We start from the raw sequence: 17,500 nt of genomic DNA, 5'->3' as shown, positions 1-17,500 counted from the left end.
AAATACTCGGAAGAGTACAAGAGGGTGTTCCTAGACAGAGGCAGAACAAAATCAGAACGACAGCAGCTGAGGGAGAGGACAAAAAAGCGAAAGGAGCTAGGAAAAGAGACAAGGATGGAACCAGCAGAAGTCAGTCAGAGCAGAACACAACAGCAAGGGCAAGCACACACACAACTATTCTCAGAACCATACAACCTATCACACCATCCCAATACACACTACAATCCATACCCACAGCCTCCACCCAACACCGAGCTATAGAATCCCACAGTATGCCACCAGGTCTCCCACCCTCACAGGCCCCCCAAACCACAGTGTTGGAAAGGAAACTGAAGGTATGGTACACAAACGCTGATGGAATAACAAATAAGTGGGAGGAGTGGCATGAAAGAGTCAAAGAAGCATCACCGGACATCATAGCTCTCACAGAAACCAAGCTTACAGGTATGATAACAGATGCCATCTTTCCAACGGGATACCAAATCCTGAGGAAAGACAGAGGGAACAGTGGGGGTGGAGGAGTGGCATTGCTGATCAAAAATCGCTGGAATTTTGACGAGCTGGAGAGAGGAGACAGCAGAGAAGAAAGTGATTACATAGAGGGAACACTTCACTCTGGAGGTCCCAAGGTGGTAATAGCAGTGATGTATAACCCACCACAGAACAGCAGGAGGCCAAGGCAAGAGTATGACGAGAGCAAAAGAGCGATGGTTGACACACTGGCTAGAGTGGCCAGAAGAGCTCATGCATGCAGGGCAAAGCTCCTGATCATGGGTGACTTTAACCACAAGGAGATCGATTCGGAGAACTTGGACCCGCATGGGGGCCAAGAAGGGGGCTAAGATGATGGACGTGGTACTGGAAAACTTCATGTGCCAACACGTAAGGGACACTACAAGAGAGAGAGGAGAGGATGAACCAGCAAGGCTGGACTTAGTATTCACCTTGAGTAGTGCAGATATCGAGGACATCACATATGAAACACCCCTTGGGGCCAATGACCATGTGGTTTTAAGCTTCGAATACACAGTAGAGCTACAAGTGGAGGGAGAAGCAGGAAGGCCAGGACGAATGAAGCCAAACTACAAGAAAGGGGACTACACAGGAATGAGAAACTACCTGAACGGGGTTCAGTGGGACAGAGAACTGGCAGGGAAGCCAGTTAATGAGATGATGGAATATGTAGCAACAAAATGCAAGGAGGCTGAGGAGAGGTTTGTACCCAAGGGTAACAGGAATAATGAAAAAGCCAGGATGAGCCCATGGTTTACCCAAAGGTGCAGGGAGGCAAAAACCAAGTGTGGTAGGGAATGGAAGAAATATAGAAGGCAAAGGACCCAGGAGAATAAGAAGAACAGTCGTAGAGCCAGAAACGAATATGCACAGATAAGAAGGGAGGCCCAAAGACAATATGAAAATGACATAGCAGCGAAAGCCAAATCTGACCCGAAACTGTTGTACAGCCACATCAGGAGGAAAACAACAGTCAAGGACCAGGTAATCAGGCTAAGGAAGGAAGGAGGAGAGACAACAAGAAATGACCGTGAAGTATGTGAAGAACTCAACAAGAGATTCAAAGAAGTGTTCACAGAGGAGACAGAAGGGACTCCAGAAAGACGGAGAGGTGGGGCACACCACCAAGTGCTGGACACAGTGCACACAACCGAGGAAGAAGTGAAGAGGCTTCTGAGTGAGCTAGATACCTCAAAGGCAATGGGGCCAGATAACATCTCCCCATGGGTATTGAGAGAGGGAGCAGAGGCGCAATGTGTACCCCTAACAACAATATTCAATACATCTATCGAAACAGGGAGATTGCCTGAGGCATGGAAGACAGCAAATGTAGTCCCAATCTTTAAAAAAGGAGACAGACATGAAGCATTAAACTACAGACCAGTGTCACTGACATGTATAGTATGCAAAATCATGGAGAAGATTATCAGAAGAGTGGTGGAACACCTAGAAAGGAACGATCTCATCAACAGCAGCCAACATGGTTTCAGGGACGGGAAATCCTGTGTCACAAACCTACTGGAGTTCTTTGACATGGTGACAGCAGTAAGACAAGAGAGAGAGGGGTGGGTGGATTGCATTTTCTTGGACTGCAATAAGGCGTTTGACACAGTTCCACACAAGAGATTGGTGCAAAAACTGGAGGACCAAGCAGGGATAACAGGGAAGGCACTACAATGGATCAGGGAATACTTGTCAGGAAGACAGCAGCGAGTCATGGTACGTGGCGATGTGTCAGAGTGGGCACCTGTGACCAGCGGGGTCCCGCAGGGGTCAGTCCTAGGACCAGTGCTGTTTCTGGTATTTGTAAACGACATGACGGAAGGAATAGACTCTGAGGTGTCCCTGTTTGCAGATGACGTGAAGTTGATGAGAAGAATTCACTCGATCGAAGACCAGGCAGAACTACAAAGGGATCTGGACAGGCTGCAGACCTGGTCCAGCAATTGGCTCCTGGAGTTCAATCCCACCAAGTGCAAAGTCATGAAGATTGGGGAAGGGCAAAGAAGGCCGCAGACGGAGTACAGTCTAGGGGGTCAGAGACTACAAACCTCACTCAAGGAAAAAGATCTTGGGGTGAGTATAACACCAGGCACATCTCCTGAAGCGCACATCAACCAAATAACTGCTGCAGCATATGGGCGCCTAGCAAACCTCAGAACAGCATTCCGACATCTTAATAAGGAATCATTCAGGACCCTGTACACCGTGTACGTTAGGCCCATATTGGAGTATGCGGCACCAGTTTGGAACCCACACCTAGCCAAGCACGTGAAGAAACTAGAGAAAGTGCAAAGGTTTGCAACAAGACTAGTCCCAGAGCTAAGAGGTATGTCCTACGAGGAGAGGTTAAGGGAAATCAACCTGACGACACTGGAGGACAGGAGAGATAGGGGGGACATGATAACGACTTACAAAATACTGAGAGGAATTGACAAGTTGGACAAAGACAGGATGTTCCAGAGACTGGACACAGCAACAAGGGGACACAGTTGGAAGCTGAAGACACAGATGAATCACAGGGATGTTAGGAAGTATTTCTTCAGCCACAGAGTAGTCAGGAAGTGGAATAGTTTGGGAAGAGATGTAGTGGAGGCAGGATCAATACATAGCTTTAAGCAGAGGTACGATAAAGCTCATGGTTCAGGGAGAGTGACCTAATGGCGACCAGTGAAGAGGCGGGGGCCAGGAGCTTGGACTCGACCCCTGCAACCTCAACTAGGTGAGTACAACTAGGTGAGTACACACACACACATGCACACACAAACACACACACACACACACACACACATATATATATATATATATATATATATATATATATATATATATATATATATATATATATATATATATATATATATATATATATATATATATATATATATATATATATGCAAAGCAGCCACTGTGAAAGATTAAAGAAATTCCAAGCGCTTTCGTCACTACTCACATTATCAAGGAACAATAAAAGTAATGTCTCAAAGGAAGGCACATGAAGGGTCTAGACAACACCTCACTATCGCATCCCACAACAAAGCAACACCTGATGCTCGATTCATAAGAAAGAGAGCACTGCAGCAGACCCGCTGGCCCAACTAGACAGGTCCTTCACACAACCCACGAACAAACTATCCTACCAAAGGACTAAGAATTTTAAAATTTATTATTTGTTCAATGTATTATTAAATTCAGAGTTCATAGATGAGGAAATATCCCAAATTTATGAAATAGCTAATGATCTGAAATACCCAAGAAACGTAACTGATAAATCTTTTAAAATTGCTAGAAATACTTTTTATAATCCAAAAAGGGACAACCAGCCTTATTCAACTAAAAATATGTTGGTTCTCCCTTACCATGAAAACTTGGTTGATGTGCCTTCTCTTCTTAAGACTTTTAATATTAAAGTTGTATTTAAAAATCTTGATACAGTAAAAAAAAGTTTTGATAAAGAATTCCCCCAAAATGCTGACGGATATGTCTATAAGATTCCTTGTAAAATTTGCGTTAAAGTTTATTATGGTCAAACTGGTAAAAGTCTCGAACTAAGATTATAACAACATAAATATAGCATTAGAACTGGACAAGATTCCAGTGCTCTATTTATTCACGTGAGAGATTTTAACCATCAAATTGATTCTCAAAAAGTTGAGAAAGTTGTATCAAGCAAGTCCATGGTTGACAGGAATATAATTTGTAAAGTAAAAGGACACAAGTGCAACTAATGTGACATTTTACTGTGGCAACGTTTCGCTCTCCAGGAGCTTTGTCAAGCCGATACGATATCGGCTTGACAAAGCTCCTGGAGAGCGAAACGTTGCCACAATGAAATGTCACATTAGTTTCACTTATGTCCTTTTACTTTACATATTGTCGGTAATTCTACCAACATTATTACAAAGGAATATAATTGAATCTTGTTTCATAAAAAGCAGATTTTATAATAATATGAATATTTCCTTTGGTTTATATAAATTATATCCATTTATAATAGAATTTGGGAAGAAGTTAATAATACATTGGACAAATAATAAATTTTAAAATTCTTAGTTCTTGGGTAGAATAGTTTGTTCGTGGGTTGTGCGAAGGACCTGTCTAGTTGGGCCAGCGGGCCTGCTGCAGTGTTCCCTTTCTTGTGAGTAGCGCATCAGACTTTGCTTTGTTGTGAGATGTAATAGTGAGGTGTGGTCTAGACCCTTTATAAGCCTTCCTCTGATGCATCACTTTTATTGTTCCTTGATAATGTGAGTAGTCACGAAACCACTTGAAATTTCTCTATTCTTTCACAGTGGTTGTTTTGAATATTCTGAAATCACCTGTTTACTGTGATCTTATTATATATATATATATATATATATATATATATATATATATATATATATATATATAGGATGGGGTCCACCTCTGGTGTAAATTGTGGGACCCATAGCCTCGGAGAAGTGGATAAAAAGGCTTCAAGGAAGAATATTTGGATTTCTTCCTGAAGCCATTTGAATATTCCACTTCCCCTACCACCCCATCTTTTAAACTATTTTTTTTTTACCAATAGGAATATTTTATTACATAATATGGTACAGAAGATTTAAGAGATACATTGTTGATATAAAGGTGGCATATACGGTACATGTTGTTACGTGTGTATCACCGATTATAAGGCGAAAATCTCATCCAGCTCCTCAGAGCTGGGGCGTGTGCCCAAAATGCAGCATGCATTACCCCTTTGAACAGCCGCACTGAGCCGCTGGAACAGAAAACTAGCTGCCCTGGGATCCCTAGTTACCCTGATGAGTCTTTTCCCCAGCTCCTTAAGGAAATTAGATGCACTCTTTCCCCATGAGCCAAGGGTCTCTGAGCCTATGGGAACAAACATATAATGATGGGCAAGTTCTCCATATTTTCTAGACTTTTGGGACTCCCTGAAGCTGGCAGCTGCCCCTCCTTCCTCCCTGGTGTATTGGAGATAGGTATCAGCCAAGGTAGATGCACATGTATAGTCCCACACCACCTGCTTCCCATCTGTCCAGGCTTGAAGGGTGATACCATCTGGACGCTTCTGGCTGCCGTCAGATCTGCATAGTTGCGGTGGCTCCCTTACTGCTGGGCATCCAGCTGTTGTGAGGCTCCTCTTGATAATGTTATTAACCTCCTCATGTCTTGCAATCTTTCCCTCGGATTTACGGCACACAAGACCATGGTACCCGAATCGGTCTGCTGCTTCACTGCCACAAATACACCTGTGTTCGGCGAGAATAGGGGCGGCAAGTCGAAGGGCAACACCGATGCGGATGGTCTGTGGGTCGAGGCGTGTGCCAAGGCTGGAGTTGGGAACAGCCAACAGAAAGTCCCCAGCATGAGGGGCTCTCACTGCCAGCAGGCGGGCTCTATCCTTCCCTGACACACTCTGAAGCATCGTTGAGGCTATATTTTCCACTATTGGACCATCCCAGTGCGATTGTTTGTAGTTGTTGGGGGGAGCAGGTCTGGTTTCTGAGCCCGTTAGATTATCCCAGATCATTGCTCCGTCAATGAATTTTTGGTCCTGGACTCCAATCTTGTCCCTAAGATGTTCAGGGAGAATCGCTGCTACAAGCTCTCTGGATGCAATACACGAGGACAGAAAAGCAGGTAACGCAATCTGTGATGACTTGCGGACACCAATGCCTCCTAGTCTGACTGGAAGTGTAGCTTGGTTCCACTGCCCGTCTTCTAGATTAAGGTTAAGTACTTTCGTAAAAATCTGCCTCAGAATACTGTCATATTCGTGCAGTATAGGGTTATCATATGAAGGTGCACATCTTAGGAAATATGTCAACCTGGGCAGACTCAAGCACTTTGTGAGAAGGTACAAGGCATCGTGGGTGTCCAGATTGCCAATTCGTTGTTCCATTCTCCTTAACTCTTCCAATTTCTTCCTGAGAATTGTGTCAATGGCATTGCTTCCCAGAGGTGCTCCTAGCAAGACACTATTTGTGGGGGCAATGACTGCTGCTCCTGGTAGTTTTGATCTCACTGCATTTATCACTTGTTGACTGACTGAGATGATTTCACATTTGGATGGATTCAGGATGAGACCCATTTCCTGTCCCCGTGTCATTACCTGTGTAAGGTCATGTAGGAGGGACTCTTTTGTACCTGCTAGTGTGCCATCATCTAGGAACCAGATGTTTAGCTCGCTGGTCAGTCTGACTGTGATTTCCCTAACTGCAATACAGAAGAGAAATGGTGCAAGAGGATCTCCTTGTTGGACACCCTCCGATGATGTGATTTCATGCTCTCCAAAGAGAAGCATTGATTCCTTGCTATACCCAGCTGAAACAAAAGGGAAGAGACCAGGGAAATGTTCTTGTACTGCTGCTAATACCACGTCTCTTTTCAGGAGATTGAACGCATTCTTGAAATCTAATTTTACCACTGCATTGTCCTCAGGCAGGTTGTTGATATATGCCCTTGTTGCATGAACCGCTGCTTCACTTCCTTGAGAGACCCCAAAGCCAAGCTGGTTTGGTTGAAGCATCATGGCTGCCTGTGCACGAATACTTCGGACAGCAGCTTTGGATACGAGGCGGCGTAAGGTGTTGCCTACTGCAATTGGCCGAATTCCTCCATCCTTCTTTTTAAGTGCACAAAGTGTTGCACCAAAAAAGAAAGGTCTAATTTCATCAGGAATCAGACCAGCCAAGGAATTGTTGACGAACCTTGTGATCTCTGAAAGCAGTGTCTCTGCTTTATATATATATATATATATATATATATATATATATATATATATATATATATATATATATATATATATATATATATATATATTATTATTATCACACTGGCCGATTCCCACCAAGGCAGGGTGGCCCGAAAAAGAAAAACTTTCACCATCATTCACTCCATCACTGTCTTGCCAGAAGGGTGCTTTACACTACAGTTTTTAAACTGCAACATTAACACCCCTCCTTCAGAGTGCAGGCACTGTACTTCCCATCTCCAGGACTCAAGTCCGGCCTGCCGGTTTCCCTGAATCCCTTCATAAATGTTACTTTGCTCACACTCCAACAGCACGTCAAGTATTAAAAACCATTTGTCTCCATTCACTCCTATCAAACACGCTCATGCATGCCTGCTGGAAGTCCAAGCCCCTCGCACACAAAACCTCCTTTACCCCCTCCCTCCAACCTTTCCTAGGCCGACCCCTACCCCGCCTTCCTTCCACTACAGACTGATACACTCTTGAAGTCATTCTGTTTCGCTCCATTCTCTCTACATGTCCGAACCACCTCAACAACCCTTCCTCAGCCCTCTGGACAACAGTTTTGGTAATCCCGCACCTCCTCCTAACTTCCAAACTACGAATTCTCTGCATTATATTCACACAACACATTGCCCTCAGACATGACATCTCCACTGCCTCCAGCCTTCTCCTCGCTGCAACATTCATCACCCACGCTTCACACCCATATAAGAGCATTGGTAAAACTATACTCTCATACATTCCCCTCTTTGCCTCCAAGGACAAAGTTCTTTGTCTCCACAGACTCCTAAGTGCACCACTCACTCTTTTTCCCTCATCAATTCTATGATTCACCTCATCTTTCATAGACCCATCCGCTGACACGTCCACTCCCAAATATCTGAATACGTTCACCTCCTCCATACTCTCTCCCTCCAATCTGATATTCAATCTTTCATCACCTAATCTTTTTGTTATCCTCATAACCTTACTCTTTCTTGTATTCACCTTTAATTTCCTTCTTTTGCACACCCTACCAAATTCATCCACCAATCTCTGCAACTTCTCTTCAGAATCTCCCAAGAGCACAGTGTCATCAGCAAAGAGCAGCTGTGACAACTCCGACTTTGTGTGTGATTCTTTATCTTTTAACTCCACGCCTCTTGCCAAGACCCTCGCATTTACTTCTCTTACAACCCCATCTATAAATATATTAAACAACCACGGTGACATCACACATCCTTGTCTAAGGCCTACTTTTACTGGGAAAAAATTTCCCTCTTTCCTACATACTCTAACTTGAGCCTCACTATCCTCGTAAAAACTCTTCACTGCTTTCAGTAACCTACCTCCTACACCATACACTTGCAACATCTGCCACATTGCCCCCCTATCCACCCTGTCATACGCCTTTTTCAAATCCATAAATGCCACAAAGACCTCTTTAGCCTTATCTAAATACTGTTCACTTATATGTTTCACTGTAAACACCTGGTCCACACACCCCCTACCTTTCCTAAAGCCTCCTTGTTCATCTGCTATCCTATTCTCCGTCTTACTCTTAATTCTTTCAATTATAACTCTACCATACACTTTACCAGGTACACTCAACAGACTTATCCCCCTATAATTTTTGCACTCTCTTTTATCCCCTTTGCCTTTATACAAAGGAACTATGCATGCTCTCTGCATGCATATATATATATATATATATATATATATATATATATATATATATATATATATATATATATATATATATATATATATATATATATATATATATATATATATATATTTATATATATATATATATTTATATATATATATATATATATATATATATATATATATATATATATATACGAATTGCCATAGGAGCACTCTTCCAAGTGGGTAGGTAATGTGTATGCCATTTACCATGGTACCAGAGACCATGGGAGTCACAGTTTATAAGAAAAATGAATCTAACATTCAGTTTTGGCTGTAAATTTACCAGGAGCAGTGAAGATGGCATTTACCAAGAGAACAGTGAACTTACCAAGAGAGCAGTGACCATGGGAGCCACGAGTATCCATATATGTGGCAGGTTACTGTAGCTTCGCCAACAGTGTACTTCGTGTTGGAAGTACATAGTCGTAGCCCAGGCTATGATGAACACTAGTGGCACTCCTGTAATGATGAACACAAATGAACATCATAATTAACTCTCTCGCATCTAATGCTGACCTCAGCCTATGATGCAGTGTATACTGTGGGTTTCACTATTTGTCAGACACCGGAATAAAATTAAATAAATATATAGTGCCACTGATAATGTAGATAGTGACTGATTCCAACCTATGATGATGCTTATAGTGACTGACTCCAGCTTAGTAGATAGTGACTGAACCCGTTTATGGTTTTGTAGATAGTGATTAACCCCAGCCTATGATGCAATATATAGTGAATGACCGCAGCCTATGGTGTAGTAGATAGTGACTGACCCCAGCCTATGGTGTAGTAGATAGCAAAGGGAGCGCCGGAGTCGAAGACATTGGAGGTGAGTCTAGAGTGGAGGAAGAGGCCCTCCACGAACATCCAGTTGATGGATGCCATCTGAGCGTACATGGTGAGTGCCAGCAGTGTCTTGCATACCCAGTCCTGCAATACACACAGTGTTAATCCTGCAACACACAGTGTTAATCCTGCAACACACACAGTGTTAATCCTGCAACACACACACAGTGTTAGTCCTGCAACACACACACACACACACACATTGTTAGTCCAGCAACACACACACACACACACACACACAAACACAGTGTTAGTCCAGCAACACAAACACATGCAGTGTTAGTCCTGCAACGCATACACATGCAGTGTTCTGCAACACACAGACAGACAGACAGACACACACACACACACACACACACACACACACACACACACACACGCACACACACACACACGACATATAAAATACTGGGTGGAATAGACAAGGTGGACAATGACAGGATGTTCCAGGGAGGGGACACAGAAACAAGAGGTCACAATTGGAAGTTGAAGACACAAATGAGTCAGAGAGATAGTAGGAAGTATTTCTTCAGTCATAGAGTTGTAAGGCAGTGGAATAGCCTAGAAAATGACGTAGTGGAGGCAGGAACCATACACAGTTTTAAGACGAGGTTTGATAAAGCTCATGGAGCGGGGAGAGAGAGAGGGCCCAGTAGCAACCGGTGAAGAGGCGCGGCCAGGAGCTAAAACTCGACCCCTGCAACCACAAATAGGTGAGTACAAATAGGTGAGTACACACACACACACACACACACACACACACACACACACACACAGTGTTAGTCTTGCAATAGTACAGGGCCAGAACGTTTGAAAGTGAGAACCAGCAACAAGGAAACATATACATAAACCTAAAAAAAAACACACACACACAAAGTTCATCAGAACATTCAGACAGTTTTTTCAACCTTCCTTTTTTTTAATGAGATTTTACCTTAAATAAGAAACCAGGTTATTTTCTTTATATTCATTACTTAAGAGCTATTATTCATTAAAAAGTAAATGTATACTCAAAAAAGTCTTAATAACGCAAATGGAATGCATTAAGATGCCACATGGCTTGTCACTTGGCACTCAGGTGTGTCAACAAGTGTGCGTGACTGCAAGCGCTTTAAACACTTTAAATTATAAAATAATAAAAAAAGAATTGTTAGCTTTATTAATACGAATATTTATATAGATGAGGTAGAGTGAAGACGCTAATAAATATAAGTTTACGATCCAGTCATTAAGCTCGTCATTCGACTACAGATGCGAGGCAGTAAACACTGACTCGGAGCTTCAGGAAGCTTGACTGGCGACATCGTTATGACACGACTGTAAACAAGCCAGTTTTGAAACTAGCAGGGCAGTGTAACGCACTGCCTTGCTAGTTCAGGACTGTCGTGCCTTGGGTCCCAACCCCAGCTCAGTTCAATAAGCTTCAGATAGTTTTTCTTGCATCGCCTGTCGAAGAGGATCTTAGAGCCAGACTGATATATATACAGATAACTATTCTCTTGTCACGAAAGAACTAAAAGCACAATAGTGTGACTAGAAAAATACACAAATAACACGCACAAGCGAGAGAAAAGCTTACGACGGCGTAATTGATCCAGGTCGGATCGAAACGTCGTCGTAAGCTTCTCTCTCCTATACCCTTGTCGGTTTAGAACTTTATTTGATTACATAAATAATTATCTCTTCTATGTGCGGGTTATTTCTTGTCTTTTTCTCAGTGTTTTTGTTCCTTTAATACAGACAAGGCACAAGACCACCCTAGAAAAAGCGAAAAGTGAAAATATGTTTTTATCACAATTACGGTTGAAAAAACTTTTTTATAAATATTAAAAATCATGACATTTCGGTAGTTTTCCCCTTTTTTGAAATGGGTATTTAAAACAATCCACTAGTGTCCACCAGACATCATCAGTGCTGCTTCAAAAGTGTGTTTGTGAATATAAATGTTGGGCTAGTGTTGGTGTAAGGAAATGGATTATTTTAGTAATGGTAACTTGGTATCCAATATATCTATCTATCTATCTATCTATCTATATATATATATATATATATATATATATATATATATATATATATATATATATATATATATATATATATATATATATATATATTTCCTATTTCTCTTGACAAATTACCACAATTATGAAAAGGGAACAGGTAAGAAAAAATCCTTACGTATGTTGTATTAGGTGCTATACATTATTACACACACTGTATTACTTGTAGTCACTTCATCAGTTCATTATAATCTTTCGCAAAAAAAAAAAAAAAAAAAAAAAAAAACTCAAATAAATCCAAATAAATATTAAGAGAAATATTTTTACAATTAGCATTTAATGTAAAGAAAATTTCTTCCCATTTGTGTTATTCTTGCAAAATGTACATTAACTATTTTGAAGATTGAGACACTTATGCAGCATATGGGAATCTTTATTCAGGAAACGTTTCGCCACGCAGTGGCTTCATCAGTCCAATACAAAGAGGAAGGCGTAAGGAGAGGAGGAGAATGAGGTAATCAGTCCCTCAACCTGGAGTCGATGTGTTCAGTCCATCAATCTTGTAGAATGTACAGCATAGGGCCGTAGACGTGGCTTATATACTGTAGTGAGGTGACGTGAAGCAGTTGGAGGCGGGGTCATAGTGGTACCATCCACTAGTCGAAGTAGGTCTTCGTCCAAAGGTTGAACAAGTGTTGAAGAATTCTTTGTAACAAGATCCCATGATGCTGCTGTGTCTGACAGTTGTGATGAATGGTTTGAAAAACCGACATGTTGAAGATTGAGACTCCAGGTTGAGGGACTGATTACCTCATTCTCCTCCTCTCCTTACGCCTTCCTCTTTGTATTGGACTGATGAAGCCACTGCGTGGCGAAACGTTTCCTGAATAAAGATTCCCATATGCTGCATAAGTGTCTCAATCTTCAACATGTCGGTTTTTCAAACCATTCATCATTAACTATTTTATATATGGATAATTATTATATGAGTGTCCTGGTCCAACAGCTGCACTACTCCACAAAGGTAATCATCAATAGGTAATTATAAATAAATAGTTGCAAATAAGTAATCACATAGACACGTGCGGGAGATCACAAACAGGTATCTGAAAATTGGTATTTACGAAAAGTTAACGAAATGTAGGAAACTACGAATAGGTAATTACATGAGGGTAACTACGAATAGGTAATTATATGAGGGTAACTACGAATAGGTAATTACATGAGGGTAACTACGAATAGGTAATTATATGAGGGTAACTACGAATAGGTAATTACATGAGGGTAACTACGAATAGGTAATTACATGAGGGTAACTACGAATAGGTAATTACATGAGGGTAGCTACGAATAGGTAATTATATGAGGGTAACTACGAATAGGTAATTACATGAGGGTAACTACGAATAGGTAATTACATGAGGGTAACTACGAATAGGTAATTACATGAGGGTAACTACGAATAGGTAATTACATGAGGGTAGCTACGAATAGGTAATTATATGAGGGTAGCTACGAGTAGGTAATTACATGAGGGTAACTACGAATAGGTAACTACATGAGGGTAACTACGAATAGGTAATTACATGAAGGTGACTACGAATAAAACATAGGAAAAAAGGAGAACAGCAGCAGGCCTACTGGCCCATGCTAGGCAGGTAATGAGAGAGACAGTGAGGCACTCACCACGTCGCGATAGGTGTTGGACTGTCGATGGAAGATGAAGGGTTCACTGAGGACGAGCATCACCAGGAAGTGTATGATGAGAGACACCACCAGGTTCCTGTGTACCCGCAGTCGGTCACACTCCAGCGTCCTGAGTCATTGTAACGATTTATGGGAGCCATTCTATGAGGGTTTTACAACCCCAAGTAATACGAGGCATTGTGTGGGGGTGTTAGGTAACGTGTGAGGTGTTAGGTGTTATGTGAGACATTGTAGCTGCTACTGTATCAAATAACTTCCTTGTAGTGTAAAAAAATATACAATTGAGTCGTACTTGTCTCTCTTGCATGACGTGCACGCTCCCAGCATGATGCTCAAGCTCTCTGCATGATGCTCAAGCTCTCTGCATGATGCTCAAGCTCCCAGCATGATGCCCAAGTTCCTAGCATGATGCTCAAGCTCCCAGCATGATTCCCACGGTCCCAGCATGATGCCCAAGCTCCCAACATGATGCCCAAGCTCCCAACATGATGCCCAAGCTCCTAGCATGATGCCCAAACTCCCAGCATGATACCTAAGCTCCCAGCATGATTCCCAAGCTCCTAGCATGATGCCCAAGGTCCCAGCATGATGTCCAAGGTCCCAGCATGATACCTAAGCTCCCAGCATGATTCCCAAGCTCCTAGCATGATGCCCAAGGTTGCAGCATGACGCCCAAGTTCCCAGCATGATACCTAAGCTCCCAGCATGATGCCTAAGCTCCTAGCATGATGCCCAAGCTCCTAGCATGATGCCCAAGCTCCCAGCATGATACCTAAGCTCCCAGCATGATGCCCAAGCTCCTAGCATGATGCCCAAACTCCCAGCATGACACCTAAGCTCCCAGCATGATTCCCAAGCTCCTAGCATGATGCCCAAGCTCCCAGCATGATGCCCAAGCTCCCAGCATGATGCCCAAGCTCCTAGCATGATGCCCAAGCTCCCAGCATGATATCTAAGCTCCCAGCATGATGCCCAAGCTCCTAGCATGATGCCCAAACTCCCAGCATGATTCCCAAGCTCCTAGCATGATGTCCAAGGTCCCAGCATGATATCTAAGCTCCCAGCATGATGCCCAAGCTCCTAGCATGATGCCCAAGCTCCCAGCATGATTCCCAAGCTCCTAGCATGATGCCCAAGCTCCAAGCATGATGCTCAAGCTCCCAGCATGATATCTAAGCTCCCAGCATGATGCCCAAGCTCTCAGCATGATGCCCAAGTTCCTAGCATGATGCCCCAAACTCCCAGAATGATATCTAAGCTTCCAGCATGATGCCCAAGCTCCTAGCATGATGCCCAAACTCCCAGCATGATTCCCAAGCTCCCAGCATGATGCCCAAGCTCCCAGCATGATGCCCAAGCTCCCAGCATGATGCCCAAGCTCCCAGCATGATGTCCAAGCTCCCAGCATGATGCCCAAACTCCCAGCATGATTCCCAAGCTCCCAGCATGATGCCCAAGCTCCTAGCATGATGCCCAAGCTCCCAGCATGATATCTAAGCTCCTAGTATGATGCCCAAGCTCCCAAAATTGATATTCTGCCGTAAAATTCCAATAGGCTCTTTACATTGGACATTTTTCCCTATATCCCCCTTAGTTTTCTACGTGATATCTCCTGCTGATGCAGCATTAACCTATTTTTTTTTATTATTTTCCCGATAATTAGGAAGTACACATGTGTGAATGTGTGTGTGTGACTTTACAAGCATGAGAGTGTGCGTGCGAGTGTGAATTCCAGAAGTTAGGACTGAGGCTCTTAAGAAGATGAAACTCATATGCAGAGTGCTTTCAGGCTTTAGGAGACCACTTCTTGAGTAGTCAGACGAAGTCAAGAATACCCATCACAAACACTGTTTTGTTCCTTTATATTAGGGAGAATAAGAGACGGAGGGATTATATGAAGGAAAGAGGGAGCAAGAAATAAGCAGAGTGCAAAAACTCTCTCTCTCTCTCTCTCTCTCTCTCTCTCTCTCTCTCTCTCTCTCTCTCTCACACACACACACACACACACACACACACACACATACACACACACACACACACACACACACACAGTATTCCTGGAAGACCTCACCAATTTCGAAGATTAAGTGTCCTGACTAGACTGGACTTCAGTATCGAATCTAACGATCTTTGCTGTCTTTTCTGTTAAATTCTGCCAATTTCATACTATATAAAAAAATCCTAAGGGAGTCATTAGAAAGGCAGAGTTACTAATTTCGATCTGTTCGTACCTTTTTTCTTATCTTTTATTGTCAGTATATATATATATATATATATATATATATATATATATATATATATATATATATATATATATATATATATATATATATATATATATATTATTGTAACCACGAACGAGTGGTATTGATCAATAACAACACTGCGCTAGCCAAGGATTCGAACCCATGTTGTACTGGCCTGCCTCATGGTAAGCGAGAACCACATGACGCTTTAAACCACAGGACCACCCAACCCTACAAAAATGGCGCAGCCAGCAATGGTAGCTGTTGGGCCGCCATCCGAGGACATTAGGAGGTGTGGGAGCTTCTAAGCTAATTTCATTCTCATCCCTGTTTGGTGTACTAGCCTTACGAGCAACATTTATATATTATTGTAACCAACAGCTAGCATTGCTGGCTGCGCCATTCTTGTAGGGTTTTGTGGTCCTGTGGTTTAAAGCGTCATGTGGTTCTCGCTTACCATGAGGCAGGCCAGTACAACATGGGTTCGAATCCTTGGCTAGTGCAGTGTTGTTATTGATCAATACCACTCGTCCGTGGTTACAATAATATATATATATATATATATATATATATATATATAGATATATATATATATATATATATATATATATATATATATATAAGGGAATCCTCTCCCCCCATTTCTTATCTGTATAACGGTTAGGGAAATCACTGTCAGGCTGACCAATGAGATAAACACCTGGTTCCTGCTTAATGGCGCACTGGCGGATACAAAGGAGTCCCTTCTTAATGATTGTGCCCAGGTGAGGACACGGGAACAGGAAATGACATTCATCCTGGATCCATCCATATGTGAAATCGACTCAGTGAGATCAAGATTACCAGGAGCATCAGTCATTGCCCTCACAAATAGCGTCTTGCTTGGAGCACCTCTGGGAACTGATGCCACTGACCCAGTTCTCAGAAAGAAATTGGACGAGTTGAGAAGGATGGAGCAACGAATAAGCAATCTTGACACCCACGAGGCCTTGTGCCTTCTCACAAAGTCTTGAGTCTGCCCAGGTTAACATATTTCCTAAGATGTGCACCCTCATATGATAATCCTATACTTCATGAATACGACAGTATCCTTAAGCATATTTTTATGAAAGCACTCAGCCTTACTCTAGAAGACGGGCAGTGGGACCAAACTACACTTCCAGTCAGACTATGAGGCACTGGTGTCCGCAAGGCATCACAGAATGTACTACCTGCTTTCCTGTCCTCATGTGTTGCATCCAGTAGATTTGTAGCAGCAATTCCCCCTGAACACCTTAGGGACAAAGCTCAAGTTCATGACCAAAAGTTCATTGACGGAGCCAGGCTCTGGGATAATCTAACAGGCTCTGAAACGAGACCTGCGCCCCTCAACAGCTACAGTCGCACTGAGATGGCCCAATAGTGGAGAATATAGCCTCAAGAGTACCTGAGAGTGTGTCGAGGAAGGATAGATCCCTCCTCCTAGCAGTGAGAGCTTCTCCTGCAAGTGACTTCCTGTTGGTTGTTCCCAACTCCTCTCTTGGCACACGTCTCGACCCACAGACCATCCGCGTTGGTGTTGCCCTTTGCCTCTCTGTCCCTACTCTCGCCGAACACAGGTATATTTGCGGCAGTGAATCGGCAGACTGATTCGGGTACCATGGTCTTGTTTGCCGTAGATCCAAGGCAAAGACTGCAAGGATGAAGAGGCTAATAACATCAAGAGGAGCCTCACAAAAGCTGTATGTCCAGCAATAAGGGAGCCACCCCAA

The 17,500-nt window shown here is 42.7% G+C and overlaps 1 protein-coding gene across 2 annotated transcripts in view; it reads right to left on the bottom strand.

Annotated features, from left to right (window-relative positions):
* The window catches only part of LOC128689699 (corticotropin-releasing factor receptor 2), a 72,663-nt gene that overhangs the window by 6,837 nt on the left and 48,326 nt on the right, over positions 1-17,500 (bottom strand). For both annotated transcript variants that reach the window (XM_053778077.2, XM_053778075.2), the window contains exons 6-8: positions 13,483-13,612; positions 9,724-9,880; positions 9,279-9,409 (exon numbers count right to left, since the gene is read on the bottom strand). In XM_053778077.2, the coding sequence (XP_053634052.2) occupies positions 9,279-9,409; positions 9,724-9,880; positions 13,483-13,612 (418 nt within the window). The remainder of the gene's footprint in view (positions 1-9,278; positions 9,410-9,723; positions 9,881-13,482; positions 13,613-17,500) is intronic.

This window comes from Cherax quadricarinatus, chromosome 22, assembly GCF_038502225.1.
Source record: "Cherax quadricarinatus isolate ZL_2023a chromosome 22, ASM3850222v1, whole genome shotgun sequence".
NCBI lineage: Eukaryota > Metazoa > Arthropoda > Malacostraca > Decapoda > Parastacidae > Cherax > Cherax quadricarinatus.
This window is presented reverse-complemented; position numbering and strand designations above follow the sequence as displayed.